This window comes from Rhopalosiphum maidis, chromosome 2, assembly GCF_003676215.2.
Source record: "Rhopalosiphum maidis isolate BTI-1 chromosome 2, ASM367621v3, whole genome shotgun sequence".
NCBI lineage: Eukaryota > Metazoa > Arthropoda > Insecta > Hemiptera > Aphididae > Rhopalosiphum > Rhopalosiphum maidis.
The window spans coordinates 38,727,929-38,746,064 of record NC_040878.1 but is presented as its reverse complement, the minus strand read 5'-3'; the positions used below and the strand labels follow the sequence as shown (position 1 = coordinate 38,746,064).

At 29.0% G+C, this 18,136-nt stretch overlaps 2 protein-coding genes across 2 annotated transcripts; both read left to right on the top strand.

Moving 5' to 3' along the window:
* Window positions 1-1,318: 1,318 nt before the first annotated feature.
* Window positions 1,319-6,500, top strand: LOC113554718. The gene is made up of 3 exons (XM_026958680.1): window positions 1,319-1,564; window positions 3,593-3,678; window positions 6,425-6,500. The coding sequence occupies exons 1-3, from the start codon at window positions 1,384-1,386 to the stop codon at window positions 6,458-6,460; spliced, it is 303 nt and encodes a 100-aa protein (XP_026814481.1). The 5' UTR covers window positions 1,319-1,383; the 3' UTR covers window positions 6,461-6,500.
* A 3,681-nt stretch (window positions 6,501-10,181) lies between these two features.
* LOC113551732 (nucleolin 2-like) lies at window positions 10,182-13,973 on the top strand. The gene is made up of 5 exons (XM_026954159.1): window positions 10,182-10,531; window positions 12,309-12,398; window positions 12,511-12,640; window positions 12,742-12,944; window positions 13,016-13,973. The coding sequence occupies exons 1-5, from the start codon at window positions 10,490-10,492 to the stop codon at window positions 13,085-13,087; spliced, it is 537 nt and encodes a 178-aa protein (XP_026809960.1). The 5' UTR covers window positions 10,182-10,489; the 3' UTR covers window positions 13,088-13,973.
* Window positions 13,974-18,136: the final 4,163 nt, after the last annotated feature.

Sequence of the window (18,136 nt, the reverse complement as noted above, 5' to 3'; positions counted from 1 at the left end):
TCTATTAGAAATCAAAAAATATAACATATAATATATACTTTGTGATGTAGTCTATATATGTGTATGTAGATAAACCGGTTAGAATTGTTTTTTGTATACAATTACAAACAATTACAATGCTATAACATTGAATTCAAATTTAACTTACATATCCATTACAGTAATCCACTCGACACCAATTATCCGCTATACCCTTTGTTCAATGTATTAATATATTCTTAATATCATATTTTAAAACAGAATATTTTTTGAAGATTTCAATATTTTAATTTAAATTTAATTTCAGGCGATAAACTATAATGTTTAATGAATTAGTTATAAGTTTTAACCACTGGTTAATATGCTTATAGGGATTCTGAATTTTTCTGGTGGGCCCTCCTTATTAAGATTTGATACGGAAACTCTCGACACTCTGACCTAAGTACTAACACATTATATATTTGGAGGCCCTTGAAAGCAATTCCCGTAACATAAAATACCCCTATCTGTTACTAGTTATAACAAAAATCTTCAATAAGTAATGGGCATACATTTTTTTGGATAACAAATTGAAATTAAAATATTCATTTAGAAATCGATTTTATGCATGGAAATTTTTAGGATATTTGTCTGCTAAGAGCAAAAGTATAGGTACTTTAATGATAAGGAAAATCATTGCATGATTAGTGTTTTTTCTTTCTTTATCTTTGTCAACATATTACCTAAATATTTTTACAACAGATTGCAGAATTTAAAAAAATTAAATTAAAAAAAATTTCGTAGTATCTATATTCTATACCATTTCAAAAAGTAAACAACTTATACATTTATAACGATACAAAATAGTAGATAATATAAATATCACAATATAATTTCTTTTAAAAAACATTGTTTTGTAAATTTTTAATGACTTAAAATTATGAAGGTAAAATAAATATTCCCAAAAACGTTAGTACCTACCTACTTTTAGAAATTATAAGTTAGTGTTTACTATACGAGTATAAATAATATTTTAGTCTGTAGTTAATTTAGCTTTTTTACACATAACACATACATATTTATATAGTACATTAATGTATACTTGTTATCAACATATGCCGTTGAATTATTTAGTACGATCGCGGTACAAATATCGATTTAATATTGTTATACGCGTATCTTGTAGGTACCTATATATTATTTGAGTGTATGCCGTTCGAACCACAATGATTGTTATACGCGTTTCGAATTCACTACACCGTTATTGTGTCTTAATGTGATACTTACATTATAATTTATAAGTACTTACATAAATTCCAACTACTCAAATCAATTACAAATTTTTAACTAAAAATCGTTTAATGTTTCTTCAGAGTTAATAAAAAATTCACAACAAAATTAATAATATTAAGTAATTAACAAATCATGAAAATACAAACAATCAAAATAGATTTTACTGCCATGCTATACGCTGGGATTTTATACACGGGTCTGGTTATTTCTGGATGGTTACTTATTCGTCTGACGATCGCTTGTTTCAAATTACCATCCATATTGAACGCTGCTGATGAATCCAAAAACAAGACGAAACGGACGTCGACTATAGGTATTTCGTATATTATATATTACTATATAATAACTAATAACTATATTACTATGTTTGGTGTGAATATATAAAATATTAAAAATACGTATAAATTTATATATATATATATATATACATAATACTATCTAGATAATAGATAGGTATCCTAATATCGTATAGACTATATAGGAATTTAGTCTATTTAGGTATAGGGTAAGATGGGTAAGTCTCACGAAAGTCATGCACCCTTGTGTAGCAATTACGGTAGGAAATATAACTTTGACAATATATACTAGTGACTGATAGCCTACCTCACAGAGATGAAAATATTTAAGGAACGCTAAAATAACAAATATAATACAGAAATAATTAAAGACCATTTTTTTTTTTACGTTATCAAAATTTGATGTGTAAATAATTAGGATTCATTGTTTTGAATATAATATTATAGTTAATAGTTATACTCTTTAATAGGAACCCCTATTGATATCAAAAGTGTAGAACTATCAATTATGATAAATAAAAATTACATGTAGCAAAAAATATTAAAATAATATTTAACTCATTATAAGCATATAATATTATTAGACATTTAATAAAAATATCAAATTATTTCCTCTTGAAGTATAATTTTTATTTTTCATTACTATAAACTAGATACTCATAAAATCCTTAATATTTAATAAAATTATTTTGGTATCATAGATTCTTACAATTTATTATTGGTAGTTACTTTTTTTTAGTTATAATATCGTTAAAAATTTAAAATATAGATAATCATTAATAATATATAGGACGTATATTATGTAAAAGGAACCTTTTTTTTAACTTTTTGGAAATAGTCAACAGCGGGAATTATATAGATAACTAGATTCAATAATATTATAAGCTAGGCGATGCTTTGTACTCTCTATACTAATGCGTTAGAATCAGTGGCGGCTCGTGCATATGTGCGATGGTGCGGTCGCACTCCCTACAGAAATTAACAGTTTATAGTACAAATATATTTACAAAATAAATAGGTACATATTTTAGTGCATACTGCATAGTATATTATACATTAATAAATTAACAATTAAATATATTTTTAATTATTATTAAAATTATTTTCATAATTTATTAGAATATCGTTACGAACTCGTGATGTTATTATACGGGTAAATATATAGTTATATAGGCCTATGCAATGCTGCAGCTTGTGCAACATTTTGAATCGTACATAAAAATACTGGTTTCCCGTATAAACTATAGGTATAATATTAATATACGAGTAATAATAATATTATCACGATGGTGCGGCGGCTATAGAAGCTTATGATGTGCAGTGAATTTTGTCGCTCAAATCGGACAGCAACAACGCGTGACGTGTTTAATTTTGTATTATTATTTTATCATTTTAATTTTTTGAGTGATGTATTATTGTTCTTAATTTTTTTCATCGCACTCCTGTACTAAACTACTACGAGCCACCACTGATTAGAATACATTTGAATATATTTATCATTCCCTAAACACAAGTATATCTAGTTTCGACTAATCTACTTATACAAATAAAAATATGTTTTTTAGGTATACAGGTATTGGTATACTTATAGGCTATTTATAACTATTATTAAGTGATGGTCACTTTTGCAGTAAACATCAATCATTAATTTGGTACGTTTTTCCTGCAACGTCTAGTGTAAAATCGGTATTTACTGTCTAGTATCTACATTAATAGTGTTGTGCTGTTTTACTGTCTGACGATGTAATGAAAACGTACCTTTACATAGTATATTAATATAATATAATTTAACAAGTAACAATGGGCGGATAGGCTATTTTTGGCCTACCGGGAAATTTTAAAAAAGGGCCCCCACATGAAAAAAAAGTCTAAAAAGGGCATTATTACCGAAATATGAAGGGAGGGGCCCACAGGGAAATAATCAGTTTCCCGGTAGGCCTATCCGCCCATGGACTGTTATGTACGATGTATCTTTAGTTGGTTTTTAAATAATATATTTTAAATTTGTGATTTACATAACCTACCGGCTACTGTTCTGAGCGAAGCAGTGAACGAAGACTTGAGTTCTGTTCAGTATTTCGATACTTTGACGCAACATACCTGCAATGACTTAAACATACTCAAACATTCGGTAATGCATTTATTATCAATTATTTTCTATTGTTTGATTCCGTTAAGTATTTTGTTGTACCTATGTATAATAATTTACCACGATATAATAGTATAACATAAAATTATAAACATTATAAATTCTATAGATTCGTCACTTATGAATAAAAACATCTGATATTTGTGGTATCGGGTATATTGTTTCTAGAGTCCTATATGTATGCACTAGATCTGTACACACTACACGCATGTTCGTGCGCTGATTTTAAAAGTAAGTAGGTAGTGCCCATACATTATTAACGGTCCTCTAATTTTATAAGTATTAAAATTATTAGATTTTTCTTTAATGTGCTTTTAATATACGTTAATAGAAAAATACAAATTGTATTTGCATACGTGATTTCAAATTGCACACATTATTTCCGAAAGAGTTAACTTTAATATTAAAAAAAAAAAATAATAATAATGTTATCAAAATAATCGGTGTTAAACGATTGAGAACGTTTTACTTTTTTAGTAACACGATTGAGAACGATTGTCGCAAATCAAAGAAATAATATTTTGTACCTTATATAAAAACGATCCAGAACGATTTTTTGAGCGATGTTGTCGTTTATATAATTTTAGCAAGCATCTTCCCACACATTAGTGATTTCTATTTTAAAGGAAACTCGAATATTAATCGTGATAATAATGAAATCAATCGAAAACAATATTATCAAAACCATGGCCAGTAATGACTATGATCGTATTATTTCTATATAATTAATTCTTACTAAAAGTTTAAATAAACTACTTCTTGCAGTATCTAAAATTAACTGAAAACAAGTACTTGAGAAAAAAATTTAAATTGTATCTTAAACTGACAAATAATTGATATTTGTATATTTTTTAAATGACAAAAATATCTATATCAAATTTTAATAATAATATATCATATTAAAATGTAATATCAAATATACTAATTTGTAGTGCTTGGAAAGTTCCTTTAAAAAAGGAACTCGTTCACGTTCGTTCCTCTTGTTAAAAAGTAACTAAATCCTTTACCGTTCCTGTCTTAAAGAAAGGAACTGGTTCCTTTCCTTGTTTCTTTTTAATGTGAAGTAAAATAAAATAAAAAAAACATAGATACATTTTTATACTATAACTGTTTTAATTTTAAACATAACACATTGTTATTTTATATTTAGTAATAGTTTTAACTTGTGTAAACATTATCAATAATTTCGTATACAGGTTTATTTTTATACCTCTTTATATTAATTACTAAATTTCAAAAGAAGCTATACATGTTTGTTAATTTAATTACTTTTATTTAAAAATAAATGAATCAAAAAAATCGTTCATTTTCTCTAAAAAGTGAATGAAATTCCAATACGTTCCTAAACATATAAAAAGAACTACGTTCCCGATAAGTTCCTTAAAATGGAGCGAAATCAAAGGAACGGATTCCTTTAAACGTGTTCTTTCCAAGCACTGTTAATTTGTATTTTTAATTTATGCGGTAACATTGCTTAAAAGTTAACAGGTAAAAACGTTCTCAATCGTATTATTAAAAAAGACGTACGATAAAGACCGTTCTCAATTTTGTTCTAGACAAAACAATATATTATCACAAGAAAACATTGAACAATTAGTTTCTCAAAACGCAATTACAATAAACTTACAACAATTTTTAGTATTTAATACTAGCCACTACGCGTCTATACTCTAAACAGTCTAAACTGTTTATACTCTTTTAATTATATGCAGTGTACACCAAGGTCGTAATTGGGGGTGGGTCCAAGGGGCCCGGACCGCCGGCCCCTCCCAAAATTTTTAAAAGTAGAAACATTTTAGTGGTGAATGTAATTAATTGACTATACAATTTCAGTATCTATACCAATAAAAAAATGTTGGACCCTTCCGGAATTTTTTTTCAGTTACGGTCTTGGTGTAACACAGTGAATTATTTTAATTTTTCAAATTCGCTTTAAAAATATAACCTAAAATCGACTTTTATAATTTAGATTTATTTATTATAATTAATATAAGGGCAATTTAATTGAGATATTGGGCGCTTTGGATCATATGAAATATCGTAGCCATGTCTGTAGGGAAAAGTCAACACGCTCTGTACGCACATCTATTACCTAGGCGGCTACAGGCATATATGAATATGTCGGGGATAATTAACGGCATGAAATAGTGTAACTTAAAAATCTATGGTATTTATATTATACAGTAACAATAATGCATACAAATGTATATTGTATAGTTTTATACTTGTGACTGCGGCAAGTAAATTAAATTTTTGTAAATTGTATTATAGACTACCAATATAGTGATTGTATTATTGTGGATATATTTGTCCATTATAATATGCATTTCTACAGGATCTTATTTGATGCATATTGAATGTTGGTTAATTGGACATTTCTTATAAGTTATAAATTAAAATATTATTTTTATTTTATTGCATTATTTAACGACTAACACCATTTATTGCATTTGCGGTAAGCGATCAGACTAATAAATTATGATTTATGAAAATAAAATAACGGGAAACATTTAAACAGCTTATAGTTTATAAATTATACATATAGGTACAATACAGTCATCAATATTGAAAGTTGTAATCTTGTAACTCTTCAAAAAAGAAATCAATAGGTATTAGTATTTGAATAAATACATGTTATATTATGTATACAATGTCTAAATACTACATGTTTTTCAATCATTCAAAATCTTTATCGTTTTGTTGTCAAGTAATAATTGCGATGTTAAAGGTAGTATATGCAGAGCCATTTTTATTTTGGAGTTGACTGAGTTAAGGTGGTGGATGTACCCTTTCATATAGAAGCGCTCGAAAAAATATAATTGGTGGGTAAATTATTCCCTACATGTAATAAACGTACAATTTTTAAATTGAAGAAAATATAATATAACACGATATATTGACATATTGTACATATTATGTTATTATGACAAATATATATATTGCCCATCGGCCCAACGATTAACTAATTTACAGTTATCTGATCAATGATTATTAATCAGTAATGATTGTTGGTTACCATTGGTCTTACAGTTTATTTCTAGCCTGCATGGCTGCTGCTACATTATCGATCGTTTATTCTTCTAGAGCTTGTCGTGATCGTGTAGTTATATAATTTGGTAATATAGTCTACAGCGTTGGGCGCGTAAAAATATATGTAGAATTGAGTATTGAATTTATGACTTTATATGAGAAGCATAAAAATGTTTCTCGAAGATTTTAGGAATAAGGAGTTTCAGACTATATACCTAACGCCAAAGAATTGTGTAAAGATAAAATATTAATTGAGTTAAAAAAAAATAAGTAGGTACTCTAAGAAAAAATTTACGAAACAATAATTATATACTGAAGGATCGGGCCTAAAAACGCAGAAAAAAAATTATATTTAGAATATTTTCTTCTAGTTATTGACAAACCATTCCTTCGATTAATGATAAATTTCAACGATTTGCCCGGGTGGCAGTTATAGTTGCGTCCCGCGGTAAAAACGTCTCCCGAATTATGGTCTACGTTTTTTGAGAGTACATACCAATTGTGTCCCAGGTTTTATTAATTAAACATTTTGGAAATATAAAATTATATAATCTTAACTTCATTTTCCTTCCCATTTTTCTTACAGTTTTAGGACTCAGCATCAATTAGTTGGTTAAAAATTTTGTTATTTTTTAAATTAATTATATAGTAAACACTAAACACTTATGTGATAGTTTTTAAGTTAAAAATATTATTTTGATTCTATTTAAAATTATACATCACTATGTAAACTGTAGACAGCTATATGTATAACTGTATAAGATATTTTTAATTAATATTATGGCATTGAAAAAAATGTATGTGATATAATTTTTATATATTCAAGCTTGTCAATTTGGTTTTCTTTTAACTGTTTGATAGTATTTCTAATATATTTGTGTATAATGACTGCTGACTGTCGTTATCATCGAACGGGGAATGATAATAATATTAAGATGTGGACAAAAATTAATCAGGCCACAATTTGGTTATGACGCAAAAAAACTCAGGCCACAATTAGGATTATGTATTTTTTCCTCTATATTTTTGGGACGTAACTAGTATGCAGCCAATAGCTCACTATATTATTACTTAATATGAAATAATTACATTAGTCACACATTCATTATAAATAGAAATAAAAGAGAACTTAAACTATCTAGAGTTTTCGTTTTTTAATAATTTATTATATTAAAAATTGTTTAGTCATGCCGAGAAAGTTATTTGAAGTATTTTGATCTATTGCATATAATAGATACAATTATTATTTACTTCGTGTGCAAATTTCGTATGTCTGTGTATTACTGTAAACTTCGGGGCTTTATGGTTTTGTCACACACAAAGCTATATTCCCAAATTCTATCATAATTTATTATAAAACATATAATAATGATATTAAGTTAATAATTATTATTAACTTTGAAATGTTTTTAGATTTAAGTTATATTTTAATCGTTCAATTTTCTTAAGATTTTGTTAAACTTTAACAAAACTAGGCAGTAGCTAGGTACACTTCTTTTTGTAATTATATTTTTTTAAATGTATATAATTTGTTTCTTTGAATTTCTTATAACAGTTACAACCAAAAATTTATAAATAGAATAATGTTTAATAATTTCCATTTTTCATGTGCCGTTGAAATTTGACTAACGTGTCAACTTTGGCACGCGTGTCGTAGATTTGTCATTCCCGCTTTATAGTGTATAGATGTTTCTTAAATTGATTTTGAATTCGATGGTGGACTGAGAATAGACATTCTTCATCTAACTGTATTTATAGTCTGTAATTGTAGATGTAATATACCATGAAACTATTCTTTATAGATTATACCACACAACCTAGCAATCTAATTACTATACTAAGTAATAAGTGATAAAGATATTTCACTGGTAACTTAAAATTATATTAAATTTAAATATATATTCATGAATGAAGACCAGATTTTTGTCCAGCTATAATTCCTAAAAAACGTGCAATTAAAATGCTGAAATGTACAAAATCAATTTTTATTAGGAATTATGTAACACATTTTTCATTATAAGCACTTCAAATTTTATTTTTATTTCTATTTAATTTTCTATAATATTATTATTTATTAGTTTGCATTACCTATTTAGTATTATAATAAAAAATTTAATTTAATTTAAATAAAATAGGTAATAATAAATTGATTTACAATATTTGATTAAAATACACTAATTATAATGTCCATCTCCAAGTTTTTTTTCTGTACAATTATATCTTTTGTCAGTTTGTCACCTAATATAGAAATATATGTTTTAATATTGTGCAAACTCGAGTTAACTATACGGCTGCTACGGATAGACTGTAAAATTGTATGAGTATATGTAATCGACAATTTTAATAGTAACATTTTTTCAATTATGCCGAATTATATCGATGTGTATGTGTATATAATTATATTATTAGGTTATAAAATATACAAGTCCAATACTTCATACAACAACATAATATAACAATAATAAAGTAGATATAGATGATAGATGTTATGATAGACTATGGAGCAAAAATATTTGTACGAAAGTACTAGTTAGTACATTTTTATAAAAAATAATAAATCAATAACATGCAATTTTGTGCAAAATTAACCTTCCTGTAAATCAATCTACAGCATCTTTTGATTTGGATTTGTAGATTGTTTCTATAGGATTTAAAACACCATTAAAAGATGCATTTGCGTGGGAATCTGGTCTCTATTCATTATAATGAAGTAAAAAAGTTAAATTTAAACATTTAATTGATATTACTATGCTTAGAATTTTTGATATTAAGAGGTCGTTCTGGTAGCGAAATTCGACCGTAAAAATATACTGTACTTCCCATTTTTTTCAGCGCTCGTTAGTCGTATAAACATGATTTATACATCAACATTAACTTGAACGGCCTCTTAACTACAATAAACTGCGAAATAATAGTTATAGTTGGATGATATGATAAAGGAATAATATTTATATTTTATTAGACGTTTGAATGTTTTCACACGAATTATATTTAAAATATTCGAAACCAATTATGGTGATTAATTCATTTTTTGAAGCTTAAAGCCCAATAAATCATTTAAATAAGCACTTTCATAATATGCCTTCAAAAAACGATGCCTCCAAGACAGTTTTAATATTTTATAATATAATTCTCTGAACTTAAAAACATTATCAATTGTATTCTGCAGTTGTTATGTTATACCACATCCGATGCAGCACGCAAGTCCCGGACCACAATAATAGATAGGTTTGTATTATAGGTATAAACTATAAAAGGTTCAAATGCAGGCCCCCTGGCCCCTGCCCCTTGGAGCAATAATATTATTATTATTATTTATGGCGGTAGTCGTATCGTTGACACCGGAGGGGGACCGAAGCGCCATCTCACGGTATGAACCGCAGCGTCCCGGTCGTCCACGCTCGTGGCCCGTCGGCTGACGTCGATGTCGTTCGCCGTCGCCACCGCCACCGCATTATTATTCGTTACAAAACTCAACACACTCGTGTCGTCTCGTATAAACAAACAACTGCAGCCGCAGCCTGTCTCACTGGCCACTCGTAAGTCGTAACTGTCCGTCCGCGTTCAGCACATCCACGTACGTCGCACGTTACAGTTTTTGTTTTTTAAACGTCAACGAATTTATCGCCGGTCCGCGTCCCGGTGTCAGTCGACCTACCGTAAACAATCGCCGTAGAGGTGCGTCTAACGAAGCGCGCCACCAGACCGGAGACGACGATCACGATATCGTAACTCAACCAGCGTCGTCACAATTACCGCCGCGATGTCCGAAGTGGCTGCCGAGAACAACGTACCTTCAGTTCAGGTAAAGTCTACTGCGCGTATTCCACTCGGACAATCTTTTTTTGCCGCCAAACGGCTGGCGCGCGCGCGCGCGCCATTATTGCGCGATTTTTCCGCCGTCCCGACGAGACGCGCGAAAATGCCAATCACCCCCCCTCGTCCCCCCGTGCATTAACCCCTGTAGACTAGATCGAGCGTTACGCCGCCACCGCCGTCCGATAAAAACCGTTTACCTCACCCCCTCCCACCCCTATCACAATCGACAGCCGTTTGTTATTTCGCCGCCATTATCGTCGGCGGGGTGTAAAAACTTGTCCCGTAGCTCGCGTGACTCCAGCCAGGCCGCCGGCAAGATGATCGTCTGACGGCGTGCCTAGCAAATCGTGTGCAAATATTTTTTGCTGTCACAGCGGTGATCGGACGGCGGTGCGATCTTGTTTGCGCGCGAGCGCTCACGCACGCGCATGTGTACCCGCCGCCGCCGCTAGATCCGTTCACCTCGACTCTGCCGCCGTCTTTTTCACTGGTAATAAAAAACGCGCGCGTCGGTTCCGACCGGCCGCCCATGGTGACGGGCCACTGGCAAAATAAGCGTATTTAATAATACGTTACCCGATTATTATTGTACGTGGTGCACCACTGTGCGTCGTTGGCGGCGCCGCTCGTTCGCGCCCATTTAATATGGGTCCCGCCAAAAACGTGTTTTTTTTTATCTCGAATGTTATCCCTCGTTTGACTTAATTTTTACAATTTTTTACTTTTCTTATCCGTTTTATTAGGTATGCTATAACTTCTAATATGTACGTAGTATGAGTTTTTAACTACCCTTCGTAATAGTGTGCTCTATTATTTATTAGACAACCTTTTTCAAGTGCTTAATGTTAAAGAATCGAGATCATTATATAACCTCAACACGATATTAGTCTAATGCTTAATAATATATATAAAAACGGAGGACATCATAATTCATTTAAACCACTGTGAATTGTTTGTTTTTAATAGGGTTATTATTCAATTTTAAAACAAATGGTAACTTGATAGATAAATTTTCAGATATAAATAGTAGAACTTAGAAATGTAAATGTAAATGTTAAAAAATTACTATTTTTTTAGAATGATTTTTGGTGTTTAAGAAATGTTCAAACTGATTTTGTATACGTTTTCAGGTTATGGATTATTATGTTTAACGGTTAAATATATTTTATAAGCTTTGTTTAGTACATTTCAATTGGTACTCATGTATATTTATTAATTATTTAAAAATATATATTTAAGTTCATTAAGTCATAAATAAAATCTAATATCGCGCGTAATACTAAGTTGGTTATGGCAGCGGTTCCCAAATTTTCTTAGCCTCAAAGCTTTTTTTTAAATAGAAATTTCTCAATGAGCCTCCAAAAAATATTTAACATTAATTTTAATTTGTCTGTGTTCTGTGTAAATGTATTGAAATATTACGAACGGAACCCTAGATAAGCCATTGTGGAGCACCAAGAGCTCTACAGAGCACAGTTTGGGTATCGCTGGCCTATGGAATATAAATACATATAATTCATTGCTTAAAGTATATTAATAAACAATGAATATTTTCTATTACAATATATTGCTTATTAGTGATAATTTTATGTATCTACCTAATACTTAGTTTTGTAATAATCATGTAACATTCTTATTGCCTTATTGATGTAATTGTAAAAGAATGATTTGGTTATTGATACTATAATTATTAATATACAATATACCAATAAATTATTAACTTTATCTTGGTTTTATTTATTTATTTATTTTTATTAATTTAGGAAGGTGAGAAGCGTGGACGTAAGAGAAATACAGGATCTCGTACTAGTGCTATAAATGCAACCTATGCTGAAGCTGAACTGATTACCAAGGTTTAAAAACATTATTTTTTATAGTTAACTTTGTTAACTTAAAAACATCTCATTAAATGCATAATTTAAGAGTATATTATACCTTTCTTATGTTTAAATACTTTGTGTTTAGGGATTGAATAATACTGATGATGTTGATGGAAGGAGAACGACCAGATCCTCTACACGAGGTTCAACTGCAGCATCGAAATTAAAAAATGAACCTCCAGCAAAAAAAGAGAAAAAAACACCAGCCGTTAAAGGTAATAAATAATAATTTATGATAAATATGGTTTAAACCTAAAATATATTTTGATTAAACAGGTTGCGTATTATAATTTTTAAATAAAAAATTCCTTTTTAGGCAAACGAGGAAGGCCAAAGGCAGTCACGAAAGAAGAGAGTGAAGAAGTAGTATCGGCTGAAGAAAATGGTATTGCTGATAATGATGTAGACTCTAAGGCTGATAAGGGTGGAAGTTCCACAGAAGAAGAAGTAGATTCAAAAACCGAAGATAAAATTGAAAATGGAAATTCATCAGCTGAAGAAGAGAAGAAAGTCGAAGAGGTATAGAACAACACTATATTTAATTGAATGATAAATATTCATAAATTATAATATATATAATGCATTTATAGACAAAGGAATCAACTGATGAATCTGATAAGCCTGCAGTAACAGAGGAAAAAAAAGAGTCCTCAAGCCCGTAAGATACGAATCAAAATGCTAAAATACTTTAGTGTTTAATAAGTTTAATGTTAAGCAAGATATTTAATACTTAAATTTATTCTGATAGTTATTATCATGATTTTGGTACAAGTTTATTTTAATTTAGTAACTACACTTTTTTTTTAACTAGCCTATCCTGGTGATAGGCATTGACTTAATTCTGGGCAATTGAATTTCATCCCATGTAATAAATATAGTTCTCAAACACTTCACGTAAAGAAAAAAAACATTACATACTGATTATGTTACCATTATATGTATTGCCAATATTGGCAAACTTCCTATCGCAGTTATTTTGTATTGGATTTAATCTGTCCGATTAATTTAAATAATTTGTAATTCACACTAATATTTACTTATCTTTTTTTGTAACAAAAAAAAAAAGAAAAAAAAAACTATTTAAAATATAATAGATATTTTGTTTAATATAATGTTGACTCAGATATATTATTAATATTATTATTTATTTCAATGAAAATTCAAATTTATATTTTTGTTTTTGTGAAGAGAAATGTAATTAAAGTTGTGCGGATGAAAAAAATTCTAAATATTTTGCATGCGTTCAATAAAAAAAATTATGAATTTTGTCATTTTAAATATCTATATATCTACTATACATATAAATATAGTACTTAGAGTGGTTTGTAGAGAAGCAATCAAATTGGTCGTAGGTATACGTATATATTTTTTTTAAACATACGACTAAACTTCTAACCTCCTTTTTCAATTCAGTTTAAATTGTTCTATAGACACTAGACATGTGAATTATTTCTAATTAGGTATAAATGAAGTATATATTTTATAGGTATTAATATGAACAATAAAATGCGTGATTTATTAAACAAAAATATATGCCGTCTACTATCATTATTAGAATATTTAATTTTTAAAATACTGTTCTTATTACATTTAAACTTCTATACATTTCTTTTATAGCGTTAAAAATGATATTTATATTAAACGTATCATTTTTATGATATATATTTATATTTATTATAATATATATAATATACATATATAGGATGTAAATTACTATTGTGAATAAGATAATATTATTTTAATATAAATATTATACTATTAAGTACACTAATGTATTTTTACGGCACAACAGCAATATAAAATTGAAAATATTATTGTATCAAAGTGGTCATTTTTTATTTTACCTATATATATATTATATTATATAAATTTCATTTTATTTTATTAAATTGTTTTTTTTCCTAACGAACATAAGTGATTGACGTTCAATTAATATTTGTAAATTTTTTGTGGTATGATTTTTTTTGTTTTTTAATTATTTTTTTTTTGAATAGAGCCAAGTATGTCTTCAGATGTTTATGTACGCACGGGAACTTTTAGTAAACCTTTTTCTGTACTTTAGTCGATAGTCTTATTGAAGTGAATAATTTTTATTTTTTATCAATTTTTTCAGCACTCATTTATGTTGGCTGTTTGGCTCTTGTTTCAATTATCTTTCTTGTTTAGGTTTAATTCTAGAAATGAAATGTAATTATATATATGTTTATATTTCAATATATACATATATAAATATAATATAATAAATACAATTTTAAGAATAAAACTCAAATTTTTTAATTATACATTATGTATCAACAACATTGATTTAAAGTTGTGATATTTTTTGAATACATCATATATTGATGATTAATAGTTGTGTATTGTTTGAAAAAAAATCGAAGTAATTGACAAATTGGTTTACAAATCAACAACCAAATTATCAAGTACTTGGTAGACAAAAAATGAAATCATGTCTGTATTCAGCTTTTAATTTTATTAATTTTATTTAACAAGGATAAAAGTTTATTTTAAGTATAAATTGATCAGTTTGGGTATAGCTTATGTTGTGTCAGAATTGTTCAATTTATTATTAAAATGTTAGCAAGGAAGTTATTTAGGATTTACAAGGACATATTATTAGTAAAAAACTTAAAATGTTGCTTGCTAAGTAACTATGAAGCTATAAGCTTGTTAATAGTAAAAAAACTTATACTTAGAATATCAGTTTTAATGTTAAAATGTTTTGGGTATCTACTAGCATGTGATCAATGTGCTATAAACATTTAACATTATTCGAGGTGATCCATGTAAAAATCTACTCATTATTTTGAAAAGTTAAAACTTCTAATAGGTAACCAGTTTTATAATTAAATAATAATAATATAATAAGTTAATTTCCACCAATAGACAATACAATATAGTAATATTAATTAGCATAAGCTTAATTTTAAAATTGACGGATCTCCTCAAAAGCCGATGTCTGTGTTAGAGGAGAGAGTTCTATAGATAATATTATGTGGTTAGAAACAAATTTTAACTGTAAGAATAATTATAACAGATTAACTTATTTGAACAATTAAATGAGAAAATAAAGTATTAATATAGTTTTTATACTTTGAACATTTTTTGGAATTATGTACATTTAAATCATGATCACAACAAAATTGTAAAAACTTGTAATTGCCCAAACACTTTTAATTTTTGGAACAATGACATTTGACTTAGATTTAAGTCTTGTAGAAAAATTATGACTTGGTACAGCAATGTCATCTTAAAAATTATACATTAATAAACTAATATTTTTAAGCTACAATGATTTTAAACTTAATTAAAAACTAAAATTTAATTGTTATTTCAAAACGCCAATTCTCAGATAAATTGACAGCTAAATCAATATTAATCCAATGCCGTACGTTTTACATATTTTTTAATTTAAAAGTTAAGAAAAACTAATCTATGTATTCAATTTTGACAAATCCATTTGTTTTAACGCGTCTCGTCATTACTGTATGCGTCTGCCTGCTAACCGGTGTTGATGAATGTAGAATACGCCTAATATTTAATATCTTATCAATATAAAGTTAAGGATAAAAACGGAATTTGATGAATAATGGAAGATCGGCGACGTAGAAAAATATCATCATCTGTGAAAAGGCGGTGAGAAAATGTCGATTTACATGGAGACGTATCACGTGTGTGGTGCCGCAGTGATATCGTTGTTAGTTGGGATGGATCGAATAATGTATGCGTTGAATGGATCGTGATACTTCAATGATTTGCGTGCGAATGCAGATCTGTAACCACCACTGAGAAAAATCAAGTGTAATAATAACCACGACGGGATAACGCGGCCCGGTTAGTGATCACTGTGATGATGGCGGAGACTGTATGGGGTGAGTATCTTGGAATAGAAAATATGTCAGCAGTGCCGACCCCCGCCAGTTTCCGGGTACGGTGCTGGCGCGAGACCGGATATAGACGTGATGTCTGACGGGGTGATAATCATATTAAACAGGACCCGCGCGGCATGGCTGTCCGTTGACCACCAGCTCTTTCACGCCTTGGAATTTCGTTGGCCTAGTCACGTCGCTGATGTTCCCCATTTCCGTAACGCTTCACTCGTGTATTCATCATTGTCAGAACATCTTACGCCATCGTGTCCGCTAGTCGTTCGTAACGCACGGATTAAACGCGCTAGCGACATTCTTTCGCAGCGAACCGTCATTTTTACACTATAATAATTAATAAAATGCTTTCGATTTATTTTACTTTTATTACGTTTCTGCTGTTTATTTTATTTATTTAAGAAAACAACACTGTCGAAGGTATAAGTACTTCTTTTTAAAGGCGTTTGAAGTTTAAATTTGCACGGAATTAAATATTGAAACGAAAAATACAACGATGTTACAGACTTATAGCTACTCTTAATTTGTCACGATTCAAAATCATTATTCGTGGGAACTCATCGAAGTAGGTTGACAATAAATACCTAATAACTATTATTCGTCTTCATATTATATTTTTTATTTAAAATTATTTTACACTTTATACTCTTTATAGTATATTGCTTTCAATATACGCGTAAACATTTCGCATTGTCCGGCGCACAGTATAGACAAAATAGGTACATTACTGCAATATTTAATATTGTCCAGATTACATTGTAATGTAATTGTTCACCAAAAGAATGCAGTTGTACATAAACGAAAATGTGTCATACCTCTAATGACTCTAATATCCCACCACGAATATTAAAAATACTACTCATTTGCACCATTCGTAAGCGCAAAATATCATATTCTCTTAGCAAACTGCCGAATATTGATATAAATGAAAATAAGACATGATACATGTATTCGATATAATAGTGTACACTACACTGTACACAGTAAAATTCGAGAATTAAAGAATAATGGATAATCTTAAAAAATATGTCTAAATTAAAACAAAATGTACTATAAGTTATCACATTACTTTCAAAGTACTATTGATGTACCTATTATTGAAAATTGTGAATAAACTATGAGTTACTTATTTTTTTTTTTATGATTAGGATCAGGAGTAGACGTATTCACATCTTAGTTCATAGCTCGTTTAGAGTATCTTGTATTTAAGTCAAGTTCATTCAAGTGCTAATTTTTTCAAAACAACTTTTTTATAGATCATTTTTATACAACATATGTCGAGTTAGGGGTGTACTGTCTGAAATGTATTTTAATCTCCGTGACTACAATACCATATTACTTAAATTTTATGACTTAGGCATCTTATAGCTTTGCGTCATTGTTAGTTTCTACTGTTGTAATTTATTTAAAATTTTTTAAAACAATACTAGTTCTTTTGTTTATAAAAAATAAAAAGGGCATTAATTCCTAATTCTAGTTGATAAGAATTAGGAACACATTAGCTGGCTAGTAATAAAAAAGTTGTACTCGTCGTTTGGAATGTACAGCATCGGACAAAACCCGAATTTAGTTCACTTACAATTTAGAGTCCAGATTTCAAACACTATACAAGAGAATTTATGAAATGGCTGCAGTCTACAAATCAACCAACATAAATGAAATCGAATTCACTGACTCACCACTCACTGTTATAATTAATAAATAACAGTAGTTGACGAACCGACGACGTACGTGTATATACAATTGTGTTCCTCACCTAAAGTCATGCCATGACAGTGATTCAAGGATTGGAAATACGAAAAAGAGGAGGAATGGAGTCTGACGATA

Excerpts from the sequence above, each read along its gene's own strand:
- LOC113551732 (XM_026954159.1), top strand. The coding sequence starts at position 10,490 with ATGTCCGAAGTGGCTGCCGAGAACAACGTACCTTCAGTTCAG. Across the intron at positions 10,532-12,308 it reads ACAACGTACCTTCAGTTCAG|GAAGGTGAGAAGCGTGGACG; the intron begins GTAAAGTCTACT and ends TTATTAATTTAG. Across the intron at positions 12,399-12,510 it reads AAGCTGAACTGATTACCAAG|GGATTGAATAATACTGATGA; the intron begins GTTTAAAAACAT and ends CTTTGTGTTTAG.
- LOC113554718 (XM_026958680.1), top strand. The coding sequence starts at position 1,384 with ATGAAAATACAAACAATCAAAATAGATTTTACTGCCATGCTATACGCT. Across the intron at positions 1,565-3,592 it reads GAAACGGACGTCGACTATAG|CAGTGAACGAAGACTTGAGT; the intron begins GTATTTCGTATA and ends TTCTGAGCGAAG. Across the intron at positions 3,679-6,424 it reads TAAACATACTCAAACATTCG|GTAGTATATGCAGAGCCATT; the intron begins GTAATGCATTTA and ends GCGATGTTAAAG.